This window comes from Haliotis asinina, chromosome 2 (genome assembly GCF_037392515.1).
Source record: "Haliotis asinina isolate JCU_RB_2024 chromosome 2, JCU_Hal_asi_v2, whole genome shotgun sequence".
NCBI classification, from domain to species: domain Eukaryota; kingdom Metazoa; phylum Mollusca; class Gastropoda; order Lepetellida; family Haliotidae; genus Haliotis; species Haliotis asinina.
Window position 1 is genome coordinate 79,832,556 of NC_090281.1, and position 19,132 is coordinate 79,851,687.

Here is a 19,132-nt window from a genome sequence, read left to right on the forward strand (position 1 = left end):
TTTGAGGGCATCCCCCCGCGGGAAGGAAAGCCATTGACTGAAAGACAAGATCATCTCAGTTACCAGTCCGAGTCAAGCTAGGAGCTGCACAAAAGGCACCATGAGCGGGCTGAAAAGATTTAGCCGCAATCCTGAAGGTAAATCACTGTAAATAATATAGTTGATATGTTGTTTTCTTTTTGGCTAAGAGATAAATATACGTCATATGTGTCAGTAATCTGTATTTTGAGGGCGCTTTTAACAAATGATCATAAATTAATAATCATGACGGTTCGCACAATGTGTCATTTACTTATAACATTACAAATGTGGTTGTAACAATTTGTGCTCAGAAAGGTCCTTTGATATGTTTTGTGGGTTCGAACTATGTCTTTGAACGAGTGAGCAAGATGAGATTTACGCCGCTTTTAGCAATGTTCTAGCGATATCACGGCGGGGGACGCCAGAAATGGGCCTATGTCTTTGAAGGAACTCAGCTGATTCGGCATCAATAGTTTCAGAGTGATAAGTGACTGAGTGAATTTAGTGTTACGCCACACTCAGCAATATTCCAGCTATATGGCGGTGGTCTGTAAATTATCGAGTCTGGACCAGACAATCCAGTGATCAACCAAGTCAACCAAGTCAGCGAGCCTGACTACCCTCAGTCGCTCCTTACGACAAGCATAGTCAGCTCTTACGACAAGCATAGTCAGCTCTCACGACAAGCATAGTTACCTCTTACGACAAGCATAGTCAGCTCTTACGACAAGCATAGTTACCTCTTACGACAAGCATAGTTACCTCTTACGACAAGCATAGTTAGCTCTTACGACAAGGATAGTCAGCTCTTACGACAAGCATAGTCATCTCTTACGACAAGCATAGTTACCTCTTACGACAAGCATAGTCACCTCCTACGACAAGCATAGTCACGTCTTACAAGCATAGTTACCTCTTACGACAAGCATAGTTAGCTCTTACGACAAGCATAGTTACCTCTTACGACAAGCATAGTTAGCTCTTACGACAAGCATAGTTACCTCTTACGACAAGCATAGTTAGCTCTTACGACAAGCATAGTTACCTCTTACGACAAGCATAGTTACCTCTTACGACAAGCATAGTCATCTCTTACGACAAGCATAGTTAGCTCTTACGACAAGCATAGTTACCTCTTACGACAAGCATAGTCACCTCCTACGACAAGCATAGTCACGTCTTACAAGCATAGTTACCTCTTACGACAAGCATAGTCATCTCTTACGAAAAGCATAGGTTGTGGAAGACCTATTTTACCGTGGAGCTTCACGGGTATCTAGACTATTGATGTGTACAGATGTGAACGGAAGTTATCCTAGTCAAGATATATGTTTTTTACATTCACTTTCACAAATCTGTATCATTTATGAAAAATATCTAATACATCCAAACTTTCAGAACTTACAACTTACAGAATTATAACCATAGCAACACATGTAGTTACGCTGTCCATTTAAAAGTTTAAATTATGAAGTTGTTTTGTCGATTTAATCTTTATGCTGAAAAGATATAATCACGTTAAGATACTGCGTGGACACGGCTACCCTGGAGCACCCGCCTGTGCTCATGGTTACGTACTTCCGGTGTAAGTCTAGACGGTCTAAAATCAAACCAGGATCACTTAGGGTTTTCCTCCCGACTTCAAGCTCATACCCTGCTCATACCCCGTGGTATAACTGATATACTGTTCAAAGGAGCCTTCAGATTCATTCAGTTATCTCACTCACTTCCTAAAACTGCCCCGTAAGGATCCAAGTCTCCAACATCCAATATATGTCGTAGAGGTGACTGACGCGATCAACGGTTACTTAGGGTGACTTGGTTGATGCATTTCATTGTGATCAGTTCACAACTTATCACTGGGCAGTCTGGTCACATGGAATACTGTGGCTTTAAACAATGTAGAGACCAAACTCTAAAACGCCATTGTTGTATTCAGGCAGAACGTGTGTGTACCGAGTGAAACATCAGTATAATCCCACGAAACAAGATGAGCTACAGCTGGGAGTCGGAGATGAACTCCGCAACATCAAAGACGTCGGGAACGGCTGGGTAGTTGGATACAACACGACTACGGGGAAAACTGGACTATGCCCGAAAGATTACCTGCAGAAATCAGGGAGTGGAAGAGGCCAGAGTAGAGTTGACCGATTCAGAAATAGGTAAGGCAGTCCGAGAGATATTTGAAGAATTCCACCTCACAACCTGTCCTACTCCAACTTCTATTGTTTCCACTCAGATTGTGCAGTCGCCATGTCCATGAGAGTTGATGTAGCATGTAAGGTAGTCATCGAGCGCTCATCCCAGATGCTGTTTAATCGATCAACTAGATATATATTGCTTACTTTGTGTCATTATCTTCTAAATATAGGGTATATTTTGTACTTATAACTGCATACAGATTGTCCAATTGATGTTTTTATGTCACTTGCTGATCCAGTCCGGTAGTTTCATTGTGCGGCAGATTCACAGGTTCCAGTCATTTTCACTGCAGTCTAGACTTCATGACCGAGAACATGGTTATGTACTTCCGGTATACGTCTAGACTGCATGACTGTACGCATGATTTTGTACGTCCGGTTTACGTCTAGACTGCACAAATACACATTTACTGATTTACATTGCTTAAAGCCCAGACTGGATACCTGAAAACAGTTCGTAATACCAGTCTATGTCAAGACAGTATCGCTGTAACCAGTTCCGGTTTGTTATTTCCGGTGTTAAGTCTAGTCTGTATGACGGTGATTATACTTACATACTTCTGGTTTAGTCTTTGACTGCATAACTTTAGATAAGGGTATGTACTTAAGGTTTAATGACAGATTACTGACGATGACGTTCTTAGGATTTCAATGTCGTTGAATTTTATCATTAGGTAAATACTTTTGTTGCGTTTTGGAGCTGTGTACCTTTGGTCCTTTCAACGGTCTTTTCATTTTCCATTAAATTTACTAAATATATTACACATTGTGGTTATCAAAAATATATTACATGGATTTGAATGTCATTCCCGGTGTAGCCTCTTTATTACGACTTTTCATTGCCTTTAAATAGCCTTGAGTAAACCGCTTTACTTATGCTAGTCAATGATGTAACAACAATGTTCATTTAATAATTCTGCCATCATCAGACAGATGATGAAAGTGTTATGAACTGTAAGGTCCCCACAGTTGTATGTGTATGCTCGAGTACATGTATCTACTTTCACTACCTGTCAAATTCACACGTACTATTATTTTGAAATATCTTTGAGAGGCATTTTAGAAGATGCTAACCATGTTCCACATATAGTCAACTTCATTACTGCAAAGAGTGCGAAGGTACTAACATCGTTATCAAGCAATTAGTAGTATACTATTTTATAGTTTCTTTTATTGCAGGGTATCGACTATCTATGTGAACCTTACACAACAGCAGTCTTCAGGAAGTCACGATTTCAGTATTCCTTCGCCCCTCATTGATGTCTCGTCACCAGAAAACACAAAAGAAGCCTCGAAAGCAAAGTCTAAAAAATACATCTTGCCTGAAACCCACACCCGTAGTCAGAAATGCACTCGTGCATTCATTGGTATATTGGTGGGCTTGTGTCTTGGATGCGTCATGTTTGCAGCTCTTTACCTTTCGTATGGCTACTCGTTTGTAGAATGTGCAGCAATATCAGGAGGAATCACTCTGGTGATGTGCGTCTTCCTGGTTATCTCCCCTCATGCCCGCTGCGTGGCAGCGCTGATGTCAGTGAGCGTGTTTACAAATCAAGGTCGCACCGCCTTTCTGTCTCTGATACCTGGCCTTCTCCTCGCCGGACCCGTTATGAACATGCACAGGAACTTAAACGAGGTCATTACCACTTTAAACTCAACTTTTATTTCCATGTTAAGAATTGCAGTTGGACTGCGCAACTGTGAAAGCGCTCGATGGACAAAATATGTGAAGGCCATTGCTAATGTTTCCAGAATGAATGCTGGAGTGATCTTAATAACGGTGTACAGTCTTGGTCATTGGCTAATACCGTTACGGGTCTGTGTTTGATGTGAACCTAGGTTTCAGCAATGATAAAGGTGTATCACAACGGAGTTTATATTACAGGCAAACCAGTGGTCTTTATTACGATCAGTATAGTCAACGTACGATGACACAGCCACTCACGTGACCTAGCCTGGTCGACCTGATCATATTTCTGAAGCATGGTTGAATGATTACTTATTCTGACTCACATCAACCCCATGGGTTAAATATCTGCAAATTCTTTGTATTAGGTTTAGAAACTTGCCTGTGGTTACATATTAATGAATTACAGTATGTAGTTATGAATTTCATTAATATTTATCACTGTTGCAGGCCGCATCGTCTGCAGCCTGCATAGCGGAAGTGGTGCTCAATCAAAGTCTCGCCCTTCATCATCAGCTTCTAGAACCAGTTGCTAAGCAACAGAAGAGTATAGAAGATGCGGCGGAAGTGGTTGAACGAAAAGCATCCGCTATTAGGATGGCCTTGGCATCTTTCAGAACGGAGGTCAACAGTATTGAGGAGTCGGTTGTCGATGATAAGTCGTCAAAGGCAAGAGGTTTTCTGTCTTTGTAACACCTCTCTAAAATTGTAACTAATCAGTCTGTTCAAATGCAGAAAACAGAATCCGTCAAACGAAGGTGGTAGGGTTAGCTAGAAATGCTCCAGCAAGACTGACCTTGGGTTTAGCACAGTTATTTGGTTAAGCGGTATTTTAGAGTCTCAAGTATAACGTTGTGGTCGCAATATTAACAGGAATAGGATGATGCCCAGTGTGGTCCGGATGACGCGATACTCAGGATGTCAGCTCATTGCAACATATGTCATATTTCATTTTCTTATTAAAGTACAAATTCTAGTACTATTTTGGTTGAGTCCCATCCAGGATTCGAACCCGCGCTGGGGGAGGTCACGGTCCGGTGGCTGAACGGGCTAGGCGGCGATTAGGTGCCTGACTGTGAGGGTGCGGGTTCCAATCCCGAATGGGACTCAACCAAAAAAGTACTAGAATTTGTACTTTACTAAGAAAGTAAAATCCCAAATATGACATATGTTGCATTTGACCACTTTCTAAGTGGCATTGTATAATCATAGCTTTCGGTCGTGGAGGCCATGCCAATTTACACCTATCAGAGGGGTACATAAAGTGCGCAGTCTAGACTATCAGTTGACCGACTTCCATTTTGTGGAAGTCGCTTTGGCTGAACGGGCTAGGCGGCTGACTTTGTGTGCTGGCGATTGGGTACCTGATTCGGAGGGCTTTGGTTCGAATCCCGGATGGGACTCAACCAAAAACATACTAGAATTTGTACTTTACTAAGAAAGTGAAATCCAAAATATGACACATCTTGCATTTGACCACTTTCTAAATGGCATTGTGTAATCAGGTCAACTCATTGGTTTCAATAGCTCAGACTCAAACAGAACATTATCACTGTATGATATCGACCTGTAAATTATGGTGTCCCGCCAAGTCACTGACTTTGTGAGGAACCACTCAAGGCGTCGTTTTACAGTGACACGAGAGTTTCGGTGAGGTTGACCATCCACTTAGATAAAACCGTAGCGCCTTGTGAAAACAGTCATTCGCTTGCACCTTGAGTGAGTGAGTTAAGTTTTATGCCGCTTTTAGCAATATTCCAGCAATATCACGGCGGGGGACACCAGAAGATGGGTTTCACTCATTGTACCCATGTCGGGAATCTGATCCGGGTCTTCGGCGTGACGAGCGGACGCTTTAACCACTAGGCTACCCTGCCTACCCCGCATGCACCTGTTTTCATGTACTGAGGTGAATAAAACTACCTTGGAAATGTTAATTATCCTCTATGAGGAAAGTGACGAGACAAACATTCCGCACACCATATCGTGGCTGTTCCTTTCAAAAGGTATTCTTCCTCCTTGTGAGATGGGCAAACTATTGAAAAATCAAATGGGTTGTGCGTAGTATCTGACCCTTTTTATATTTTGTCTGTGTATCACATATGTGTTCCCAACATCATATTGGTCGGCGTTTGGGGGTGCAGATCCTATAAATAATTCGTATTAGATTGGTCTATTGAGAGAATATACAATGAAATATATTCTGTTTCTCCAGGGGTGTGATGATCAGCTGCATGTCATGTACACAGACTGTGAGCAAAAGATACAGGACTCCATCGAGGTGTGTAAGGCTTCGGCACGTACGAGCGCTTCTCGAAGTAGATACCAACCAACAGGAAGCAACAATAACAACCAAGGGCAGCCCACAGCGCAGGCTTTCATCTTCGGTCGCAAATGGTGAGACGTCAAAACAATATTATCAGTTTCAATTTGTTTGGTTCGACATATTGGTTCTGTGAGGATTCGGGTTAGATTGGCCCCACAGGATTCTCTTGTTATGTTGAAAGGCGATCCCAGTAAATCCTGGTTTTGTAAGATCCCAACAATCTGTGGCTGCTGTCAGAAGCGATTCCTGTGGGGATTTCGTGCAATAAACGTCATAAGAAACCTATATTAGTATTGATTCCCTGTCTGGATTTAGGGTTAAAATAGTTCCCAAGAAACTGAAGGTCAGAATAGGCGCATCAGCCTGCACTGGTTGTAGGATGTCATTCCAGTTGTAAGGACTCCATGTTAGAAACAGGTCTTTAGGTCACGTAGGACTAGCGGGCGAGAACGGGTCCCAGCATCTGTTCATGACGTTAGAGGCGAGTCATGTAGGACTAGCGGGCGAGAACGGGTCCCAGTATCTGTTCATGACGTTAGAGGCGAGTCATGTAGGAATATCGGGCTAGAACGGGACCCAACATCTGTTCATGACGTTAGAGGCGAGTCATGTAGGAATAGCGGGCTAGAACGGGACCCAGCATCTGTTCATGACGTTAGAGGCGAGTCATGTAGGACTAGCGGGCTAGAACGGGTCCCAGCATCTGTTCATGACGTTAGAGGCGAGTCATGTAGGACTAGCGGGCTAGAACGGGACCCAGCATCTGTTCATGACGTTAGAGGCGAGTCATGTAGGAATAGCGGGCTAGAATAGGTCCCGTCAGTTGGACATCTAGCTCTAGTTCACATTGCACACATTTGGACTATCATTCATGCGGCTTGACTTCGAAGACCAAGAACATGGTTCGCCCGCTATTTCGTTTTAGTTACCCTCTGTTTCTTTTAATATATGTTTTCTATTTATCAGGAAAAAAAGGTTCTCGTGATATCACAACACAAATATTTACTGTACAAGCTCTCCCACAAGCATGTTATGAGCGCTTCTACCTCCATTCAGTTGGCAAGGATACCACTGTGTCAGACAGTTTAATTTTAGGTATATTGATAGTTCTCGTAACCATTGACTACAATGGATAGTGTTAAGAAAATCCAAGTTATCTCAGCTAATTGTAGAGGACTTGCAGACAAATTTAAAAGAAAAGAATTAATGAACATACACCGGAAAAAACTACACTCAATCATATGTCTGCAAGATATTCATATTGATGAATCTACTTGCAATATCATGAGAAATGAATGGGGTTTACAATCCATAATTGCACCTTTTAAATCTAATTCCAGAGGAGTGGCCATTCTCTTTAATAATGATGTTGATCTTAAAATACATAAGACCTTAATAGATGAAAATGGAAATTATATAATAGCTGATGTAACAATAGAGGATAAAAGACTAACACTAACTAATCTCTATGGTCCAAATATCGATGACAGTATTTTTTACACTAATCTATTTAAAAATATTCTAAATCTTGAGAATGATTCTCTGATAATAGTTGGAGACTGGAATTTGGTGATTGATCCAACAATTGATCTTGAGAATTATAAACATGTAAACAACCCTAAATCAAGAAATACTGTTTTAGAATTTATTGAATCTTATAATCTTGTTGATGTTTGGAGGAATATGAATGATAAATGCAGAAAATGCACCTGGTGGAAAAAAAATCCAAGACAACAAGCCAGACTGGATTTCTTTATTGTATCAGAGGATATATTTGACATAACTCTAGACTCAGATATTTTGCCAGGCTATAAAAGTGATCACTCAACAATTACATTAACCTTTTCCAACACTTTAGGCCAGGAACGAGGACATGGATACTGGAAGTTTAACACTTCATTGCTGTTAAATCCTGAATATGGAAACTTAGTCAGATATATTTTGAATGACACAGTTCAGGAATATGCAACAGAAAAATTGGATGATCTTAATAACACCGAAAATATTATACTTACTATTTCTAACTCTTTATTTCTGGAAACGTTATTAATGAAAATTCGAGGAAAGACTATATCTTTCTCATCCTACTTGAAGAAAACAAAAGCAAAAAATACAGAACAGTTAGAACTTAAAATAAAACAGGCTGAAGATACTATAAGAAAAAACTTTCAAAACATAGATGAAGAACTTTTGAGTGAACTATCAAAATATAAGAAAGAAATGGAAGAAATTAAAAATGAGGAAATGAAAGGAATACAAATTCGAAACCGACTTCTTTGGTATGAAGAAGGAGAAAAACCTTCAAAATATTTCTGTCACCTGGAAAATAGAACGTTCACCCAAAGATCAATCAACAAGTTAGTAACTAATGATAATAGTGAAATTACTGACAGCAAGTTAATACTGAATGAACTAAAATTATTTTACAAAAATCTGTATGCCTCTCACAAACAATATGAGGATGAAAATTGTTTGAAGGATATTAATACTCCAATCTTAAACCAAACACAGAGGGACTATCTTGAAAGAGAAATCAGTTTAGATGAAATTAGTAATACTGTGCACAGAATGAAGAATAATAAAAGCCCAGGGATTAATGGTTTTCCTATTGATTTCTTTAAATTTTTTGGAAAGAATTAAAAACATGGATCTATAGATTCATTAGAGATGTATTAGCCAAGAATGAAATGTCTGTGAATTGGAAAAGAGGTGTTATTACCTGTATTCCAAAAACCAATAAAGATAGAACATTACTTAAAAACTGGAGACCGATCACTTTACTTAATGCTATTTACAAAATTATCAGCTCCCGCATAGCACACAGATTAAAAACTACCCTAGACGAACTCATTCATTCTAACCAAACTGGATTTATACCAGGGAGGACAATTAGTGAAAATACAAGATTATTATATGATATTATGTTCGAAACAAAGAAACAGAACATCCCTGGTTTGCTAATCCTTATTGATTTTGAAAAAGCTTTTGATTCTGTTTCAAAAGATTTTATCAATCTAGTCCTCCATAAATTCAAATTTGGCTCCAAACTGATAGGATGGATAAATACACTAACTTATGAAACAACATCTTGTGTCATCTAACATGGTAACTTATCTGAGTTTTTTTCAAATGAAAGGGGCTGTAGACAAGGAGACCCTTTATCCCCATATCTTTTCCTCTTTGTAGCTGAGATTCTTGGTTGCATGATAAGACATAATGAAAATATCAAAGGTATAGTTATTTATGATAATGAATATAAACTGAATCACTATGCCGATGATACTGAACTATTTCTGAATGGTACTGAAGAGAGTTTGTACTCTGCAATAGACACAGTTAATACTTTTTACAAGATGTCAGGTTTGAAAATTAATGTGGATAAATCAAAAGCAATATGGATTGGATCAAAAGCTAAATCTACTGATATGATATGTCATGATCTAAAAGTTGAATGTGTAGTTGGTGAATTTGATGTACTAGGTATCAAATTTACACCAGATCTTGAAGATCTATGGGTAATTAATACTAGGAAAAGACTTGAAGAAATTAATAGACTCCTAGCATCTTGGAGAAAGAGAAATTTAACACTTATTGGTAAAATAACAGTAATAAAAACTCTAGCAATCTCCAAATTGGTTCATATTTTCAATTCCCTGCCCAACCCACCAGCAGATTTTATTACTTCTATTGAATAAATGCTTTTTAAATTTGTTTGGAATGACAAGAATGACAATATAAAGAGGAATATAATAAAAAATAACTATGAAGAAGGAGGTTTGAGAATGATCGATATTAAAACATTTATAGACGCTTTGAAATTATCCACGTTACGACGATACTTCGGAAAAGGTGATAAGGAAAATCCATGCAACATACCTTTCAAAGACATATTTAATTTAGGAGCAAATTCTGATGCCTACATTAAGATTGAAAACCCTTTTTGGCAGGATGCACTGAAAGCATGGCAACTATTTCACCAAAAACATTATATTGACCCAAATAACATCAGTGAAATTCTATCACAACCATTATGGTTTAATCACAATTTCAAAAATTCATTAAACTATATAAAGAATTGGGCAGATAAAGGGATTATTAATATTAGGGATATTTGTGATGAAAATGGATTATCGTCATTGGAATCTTTAAAAGAAGTATATGATATCCAAGGTACTTTTTTAGATTATAGATATTTACTACACACATTTCCAGATTCTTGGAAAAATACTCTAAATCAATGTCATTCAATACCAGTCTGGGATTTAAATATTAACCATTGCCAGAATTGTCTCATAAAAACATCTAAAGGATGCAGAACTTTTTATGATAAACTTATTTCCAATGATATATACCAAAATGTTTGTAAAAAGTGGCAGCGGTTTTTCCCAAAAACAGACTTTGACTGGGAAAAAATATTCACAGGATACCGAAAAGGTTTGCAAGACACAAAACTCATTGATTTTCAATATAGATTTCTACAAGGTGCTATTTATACTAAAAGAGAATTGCTTAAAATGAAGAAAGTTGATAGTAGTACATGCTGTTTCTGCAAGGATATAAATGAGACTGTTTATCATGTGTATTGGGAATGCCAAGTGACACAAACATTTTGAAGAAAATTACAAATTTGGCTCAACAATTCATTCCCTAATCCATTCCACTTTACAAAACATATGGTTTGGTTTGGTACTCTACACCGAAATACATTACTAAACCACATCACCATTGCAGCCAAAAGACACATTTACATATGTAGTATTAAGAATATACATCCTGATATGACTTCATTTACAAAAACCCTACAAGAAATATTCTTTGTTGAGAAACATATATGCCAAAAAACTAATAAGATAGATCATTTCAGTCATAAATGGGGCCCTCTTTTCCTAGTACTTGGATAAATTTGAATCTTCCTATGTACCTACCAATCACCTATATCAACCTGTATATGTCTATTACCAAAATGTTGATATGATTTCTGTATATCATCCATCGATATGTACCTGTGTTTTGTACTATGTGTAATCACATGAACCAATAAAAAGAAAAAAAAAAAAAAAAAAAGGTCCCCGGTAACTGTTCGTGACGTTAGAGGCGAGTATATTTGGAATAGCGGGCTAGAACAGGTGCCCAGTCATCATTCGTGATGTTAAAGGTCCATATAGTAATGTCGGTTAAGAATATGTCACCGATAGCTGCAGCAACGATTTTGTGTTGTTCATAATCTGATTCATTTGAGCTTAAACTCGATGCAAATTAGTGACTTTGATATTTGCACAACTATCCGTCTCAGTAAATGGTATCACACGCTTGATTGTGCAATGAAAACATTTACGTTGTCATATATTTCAACAAAATAAGTGTGTAAACATTTTCCTATGTAATAAATTTCGGAATAGATACATGTGCGATTTGTATTGTAGTTTGATACAAACGACAGAATGTAAGAAACCGAAAACAGTCTAGTGAAGAAAGAAGCTGTTCCCGAATGTGTAGCACTTGCATGTTAACACGATACACTTCACTTCCATGACAATGGTATTTGTAGCTATCTCGAAACGTCGCTCATTTTGATATTAGATAAGTTATGTATCCACTCTCGTTGTTCATCACACCAACTTCTAATTGCCACTCATGAAGTGTAAAACTGTTCTCGGGTTTTCGAAAATCTGTAACTGTCCAAAGTGGATATTCAGCTAATCCATATTTTTCAAACACCTTGTTTGAATCGTTCTTTAGAAGACAAAATATATTTGAAACGGTATGACCTATGTTTTGCTGAAGGCATATCTTCAGCTCTAATGGGCAGTAGTTAAGTGTTTTAGTTTCCATTGTTTGGTGAATAGATGTACTACAACATCGACATATTTTTGTCACTCCACTCAACGCCGTTCTCATAAAGATATGTTTACTTAACCTCTTGATTTGCATCCACAGCGACCCTTCACTATGTGACTCGATCAAGTCAAAGTCCATCTGTGAGCCACTGAATCAATCAAATATCTGCAAATGGGCAAATAATACAATGATCAAGTCCAGCGCCATGACAGTCACAGAACGTTTTGACGAGATAGACCAGCTTCTGGGTTTCAAAATCAACAGCTCAAGTGTCATCGACGTCAGAGGCAACACTTCAAGCGATCCTATCCAAAGAGTCAGGGAACTGAAGAAGAGACTACAAGAGCAACTGGACTTTGCTGTCTTCATCTTCAGGATCCTCAACCGGATCCTCATCATCTTCCTCCTCTCGGCCTTCATCAAAGCCTGCCTCTATGTCAGGCGATATCTTCGCAGTATCAAATTTGACAACATTTATCTCCGTGATCAAATCAAGTATCTGGACAAACATATTCGGGCTGAGGACGAAAGTAAGGCTTTATTTCCACTGAAAGATCTAGAGAAGAAGAAATACGTTGATTCCTCAACCCTAAACCTTAGCCGATTAGAATCTATTTCATGGACGATGGGGTTGACGCAGGTGACGCTACATATCTTTCTGTCAGCTATGGTGATACTTGTTGATTATGGACTATATTATGTACTCACAATCCTTCAAAGAGATGGAGATGTGGACTTTCTTGTAACAGGAGGAGTATGGCTACAGGTTAATGTTAGCGGATCCGGGCCTTTCGCTGACATGTTCAGAACTGTTGTTGAAGGAATCAGTGTTTCGAAATCGTTTGAAGATGTTCTAAACTTCAAAATATGTCTTCCGTCTCCCACTGAGCAACCGAGGAAGATTCTCTACTTAATTATCTCCCTTTACTCCCTCGTTTTGGTCTTTGTTCTCCTGCAAGCGTATGGACTGAGGCTTAGACACAAAATGGTGGCGTTCTTTTTCCCCGAGCGCGAGGCAGAACGAATTCACTACTTGTACAGACATATTCTTAATAAGAGAAGACTCAGGGCTGAAGAGAGCAAGAAGCTAAATCTTCTAAAGGATCAGTGGAGTGTCATTGGCTCAGAACATTCCGACGAGAAGACTACAAACCGTTGAAATGCAGATTTAAAGGAAACGATGTAGTTGTAACATCGTTCTGTCATATGTTCTATGTCCAGAGGCTTGGAAATCTCGTCGTAGATTGAAATGAGAATGTAACTTGTTTCTTGGGTTCGCAATATTTTCAGTATTCAGAAAAGAACCGTAATCATTAAACTAAACGTTGAAGGTTTCATGAAGAAGTGGTACTCACAAGGTATACTCACGTAGGAAATAGAATTCGGTTCGTCGTCGTGCCAACCCTGCCCATTAACAACCAAGCTATATAACTCTCCGAAACACTAGACCTGTAACTTACAACACATCCTTTGAGCACCTTTTCACGAACACGTGGTAATATGGCTCTTTAATAGTGGTTCGGTACCACATTTTCACGATATCGTCAAAATCCTGATGTTGAGATTTCGAGTGAGTATAGCAAGGGCTCTGTTGCGTATATTCATTAAGCTTATATACTCTAATACCTAATTCTAGCATACAGAATTCACCTAATGATGACTTAAAAACATGGACAACACTGAAGGCCTCGTTTCGTTTTGTGGAGAGTTACCTCCCTTCACATATCGATTGAAGTTTACTTCCCTTTCCATATTGATCAAATTTATAGAGATTTTAAATGCAGTCGACAGAAGCCAAAGACACCATTTATGATCTTTATCATAATGTATTATTCACATTTTTCAATCTTTGGTTTGCCTGCAATGTGACAGAAACCGCAATAACTAGGTGCGCCTGGCGGCTGCAAGAGGTATATACTCTCCGGGGAGTTCAGATCATTGATAATACGATGTACCGCTGAGACTGACATCCGTTAATGGAGGGGGAAACACCAACGTCTTGAGCATGTACTAGTTGCGTGGATATGCGCGCTATATATTAAACATGCTAACAGTACCCTATCATAATCCTAATGTCACTCTTTATGATTACTCAATGTACACAGGACCATCCAACTGTTTGTTTCTTCTCGGTAGGGCAGGCTTCATATATATATCTATCTACTCCTGACAAACTGTGTTTCTTTGCTTGCTCTACGTGAACTTACATATATATTGACAAGCCAAACTACATATTATACCTTTACACTTTGAAGAATACTTCACTTCACTTCATTTAACACAGGCATTGATTTTGCGAATGTTTTCTAACGTGTGTCCTATTCAAGTTACATTGCCATACTGGTTCATAATGTTTTCTAGATATGGTAAATTTACCCCAAAATGTTTTCATTGTGTCTTAGGCAAGTTTCATTTGTTCGTGACTGTTCCATGGTCTACACAGTACCTGTAAAATTGCACATGATGTTATATAAATATGAAATTATCATTGAATCTTTCAAGTAGTTCCACATTGTTACCCAGGCCGGTTCTTTGATTTATTTAGCCAATATAAAGTTTGTTTGTTTGTTTAACACTATTCCAGGTATTTGGTCCAGGTCTGTAAATATTCGAGTCTGGACCAGATAATCCAATGATTAACAACACGATCATCGATCTATACGTGGGTAGCCCTGTGGTTAAAGCTTCATTTCGTCACCCCAAAGGCCCGGTTTCGATTCCCCACATGGGTACAATGTAGGAAGCCTGGTGTCCCCCTGGTATTGCTGGAATATTGCTAAAAGCGGCGTGAAACTATATTCACTCGTTCGCTCACTTTTGTATTATGTGAACATAGTGTTTTCCTGTCATATGCATGATCGTTTTTATAAAATAAACACAATGGAAATTTGAACAATGCTTTTCTTCTTGTAATGATGAGCGACAGTCAGAATAGCAGCACATCTATGATCATCTAACGAGTCATTCGACACAGGGATTGGATCAACGACGGTCAAGTTTTACACCGCTTTTTATGCAATATTCCAGCGATAGCACAGCGGGTCGAGCGGATGCATTCCCCACTCTGCTATCACGCCGCCCCTCTATGTTCACGGCGACCACGGCTGCGGTGACAAAGTCATACACAATGGAGGCGATGTATGAAGTGACTAATATCCTGTTTTTGTTAAATATTTAGAAAGATAGGAAATAAATGTGACTGTGCAGAGCTACACATAGGCAGTCACGTTCAGTAATGCCACGTGATTTCTGCCAATACAAGTGTCAGGGGGAACTCTTTTTCTGAAATATCCTTGAAAATGTTATACAATGACTTGTATTCTAATACCTACACTAATCACGTGGACTCCAGTCGTTTGTTTCCTTCCTCCCATTCTGGAGTACGTGTCACTGTCAGATGGCCATTCCATACATTAACGGTCATAAGCCTCTGTCAAATTATGGGCACGACGAACAAAGTGGCGATACTATAGGAAAATACCCGTGAACATACGGGCTAGCACTCGTCTTCAGCGACCCATGCGTGTAATAGCGACTAACGGGTCACACTCAATGACTTAATGACTCTTGTCATCGTAAGCCAGTTGCATAGATTGATGTTCATGCTGTTGATCACTGGATTGTCTGATCCAGACTCGATTATTCACAGACAGCCGCCATGTGGTTGAACTATTGCTTTGGTCTCAACCACAACAGAGAAACCTGAAAACCCGATCATGTTAGTTAATGAAATCCGTGAAGGTCCGGGGTAGAATAGGGCTTCAGCAACCCATGCTTACGACTAACTGGATCGGATGGGCAGGCTCGCTGACTTGTTTGACACATGTCATCGGTTCCCAATTGAGCAGATGGATGCTCGTGTTGTTGATCACTGGATTGTTTGGTCCAGACTCGATTACTTACAGAACGCCGCCATGTAGCTGAAATATTGCTGAGCGTGGCGTAAAACTAAACTCACTCACTCATTTACGGCAAGTCTGGGTTCGTGAAGACGATTTCTAATCCGGGTGTTCACGGGTTCTCTCGGGGTGAGGCATCTGATCACCTGATTGTCAAAGTCACCGAGACAGGCAGAACGCCATGCCTTTTGCCTACTGAGTACCTTGACAAAGCAGTCATCGATTCTTAGTGTGGAAGTTCGTAGTTTGATAGTTTACTATCCGATGATGATGTTATGTATGTTTGATGAAGAGATTTTGCCAGCACGATGAAGACGTGTGCACGATGCCTGAGATGCAATATATGTCACGGATATATCGATTCCATACTACAAATTTCACATTTGCAAATTATGCTTCCCCCAGATTGGTTTGATGTGAATAGTGTTTGGATGAGTCGTTTATCACGCTGTAGATCCGGGTGCAAATCCAAATATAGAGTTCATTATGTGGAGCCTATGTAAAACCATGCTGACTGACGCGTTCTCCTAGAACCGTGTTTGAAATATCTTTTGAGTTATAACGTTCTTGGACAATATAGTTTAAGTTATGTGTAATTTATCACAGACATTAACACGACGAACTGCCCAACGAAATCGTACATCCTGAAACAAAAATTGGCTAGAAATCTATCGTGGTTTTGGTTAAAGGAAATGAGTAACATATAGACCTGCAAACCATCACATTGTGTAAAATATGTATCTCTCAGTACCAGACGAAGCTTCATGCCAACCCGGATATCCCCATTTTCCTTGCTGGTTGCACATCCGGATTACGCGTGTCTGCCATATCCCCACTGGTGTGTGAAAGGTGCTATCTCTTCACAATAATATCATGGGAATTGTTGTTTGGGAGTCGGGGTGGTGTGTGTGCGTGTGGTAGATGTGATGTGTGTGTGAGGAAGGTTTGTGGGGTGGCCTCCCTAGCCGTTTGCTTGTAAGAGGCAGAAACCTTAAGCGTAATTGTCACGGCATTCTACAGCAGATATAGTTTTGGCACATTGTTTCTATCGAGGAATTCGAACCCGCACCTTCGGCCTGTTTCATCCCTCAAACTTCAAACGCCTGGCATGGTAAAAGGTACCTTCTATGAAGTTCAACGTATTTTGGTCAGACGTGGTCAGACGAACGAACCTGAAAGTTTCCGCTCTCCGTAACGTACGTTATATTTGAGATTACTATTTCTCATGGTTGAGTTCCATCCAACCGGCACTCAAACTCAGTGACCAAAACCTCTCATCCACAGCAGCTTCTACAAAATAAATTGTTGATAACTGGTAGTCTAAATCACGTACTGTTTGTACCATTTGACAATTAGGACTGGTAGTCTACATCACGTGCTGTTTGTACCTTTTGACAAGAGGGAATGGTAGTCCACATCACGTACTGTTTGTACCTTCTGACAAGAGGGTCCGGTAGTCCACATCACGTACTGTTTGTACCTTTTGACAGGAGGGACTGGTAGTTTACATCATTTACTGTTTGTACCTTCTGACAAGAGGGACTGGTAGTCCACATCACGTACTGTTTGTACCTTCTGACAAGAGGGACTGGTAGTTTACATCACGTACTGTTTGTACCTTCTGACAAGTGGGACTGGTAGTCTACATCACGTACTGTTTGTACCTTCTGACAAGAGGGACTGGTAGTCAACATCACGTACTGTTTGTACCATTTGACAAGTGGGACTGGTAGTCCACATCACGTACTGTTTGTACCTTCTGACAAGTGGGACTGGTAGTCTACATCACGTACTGTTTGTACCTTCTGACAAGTGGGACTGGTAGTCTACATCACGTACTGTTTGTACCTTCTGACAAGAGGGACTGGCAGTGTACATCACGTACTGTTTGTACCATTTAACAAGTGGGACTGGTAGTCTACATCACGTACTGTTTGTACCTTCTGACAAGTGGGACTGGTAGTCTACATCACGTACTGTTTGTACCTTTTGACAAGTGGGACTGGTAGTCTACATCGCATACTGTTTGTACCTTTTGACAAGAGGGACTGGTAGTCTACATCACGTGCTGTTTGTACCTTCTGACAAGTGGGACTGGTAGTCCACATCACATACTGTTTGTACCTTCTGACAAGTGGGACTGGTAGTCTACATCACGTACTGTTTGTATCTTTTGACAAGTGGGACCAGTAGTCCACATCACGTACTGTTTGTATCTTCTGACAAGTGGGACTGGTAGTCTACATCACGTACTGTTTGTACCTTCTGACAAGAGGGACTGGTAGTCCACATCACGTACTGTTTGTACCTTCTGACAAGTGGGACTGGTAGTCTACATCATTTACTGTTTGTACCTTTTGACAAGTGGGACTGGTAGTCAACATCACGTGCTGTTTGTACCTTTTGACAAGAGGGACTGGTAGTCTACATCACGTACTGCTTGTACCTTCTGACAAGTGGGACTGGTAGTCTACATCATTTACTGTTTGTACCTTTTGACAAGAGGGACTGGTAGTCAACATCACGTGCTGTTTGTACCTTTTGACAAGTGGGACTGGTAGTCCACATCGCGTACTGTTTGTACCTTCTGACAAGAGGGTCCGGTAGTCCACATCGCGTACTGCTTGTACCTTCTGACAAGTGGGACTGGTAGTCTACATCATTTACTGTTTGTACCTTTTGACAAGAGGGACTGGTAGTCAACATCACGTGCTGTTTGTACCTTCTGACAAGTGGGACTGGTAGTCTACATCACGTACTGTTTGTACCTTCTGACAAGAGGGTCCGGTAGTCCACATCGCGTACTGCTTGTACCTTTTGACAAGAGGGACTGGTAGTCTACATCACATACTGTTTGCACCTACTGACATGAGGGCAAACGGTCCGCTCGTTGTTCGGAGGTATTTCTTACCAGGTTGCATCCTGTGTAAATGTTTACGGAAGTATCATCGCTTTTAGTCATCTTGTAGTCATTCCAGACAAAGATGAATTGGTCTTTCCAGCAGAGCTCTCAAACAGCTGGTTTGTTTTTGTGAGGATTGCATATCATAAGTATTGTTCTGTTTTATTGAAGTACTCACATAATCGTATGCATTGTTATCCTCTGTAGGTTAATTTGTGGTTTTGCAAGTAATGTGGTAGCACACAATCAATTAACCCA

General features: G+C 39.8%; 1 protein-coding gene across 1 annotated transcript; it reads left to right on the forward strand.

Moving 5' to 3' along the window:
* Positions 1 to 14,963, forward strand: LOC137274407 (protein sneaky-like). Its single transcript, XM_067807578.1, has 6 exons — positions 1 to 137; positions 1,961 to 2,183; positions 3,402 to 3,858; positions 4,360 to 4,578; positions 6,125 to 6,306; positions 12,173 to 14,963. The coding sequence occupies exons 1-6, from the start codon at positions 101 to 103 to the stop codon at positions 13,230 to 13,232; spliced, it is 2,178 nt and encodes a 725-aa protein (XP_067663679.1). The 5' UTR covers positions 1 to 100; the 3' UTR covers positions 13,233 to 14,963.
* The last annotated feature ends 4,169 nt before the right edge of the window (positions 14,964 to 19,132 follow it).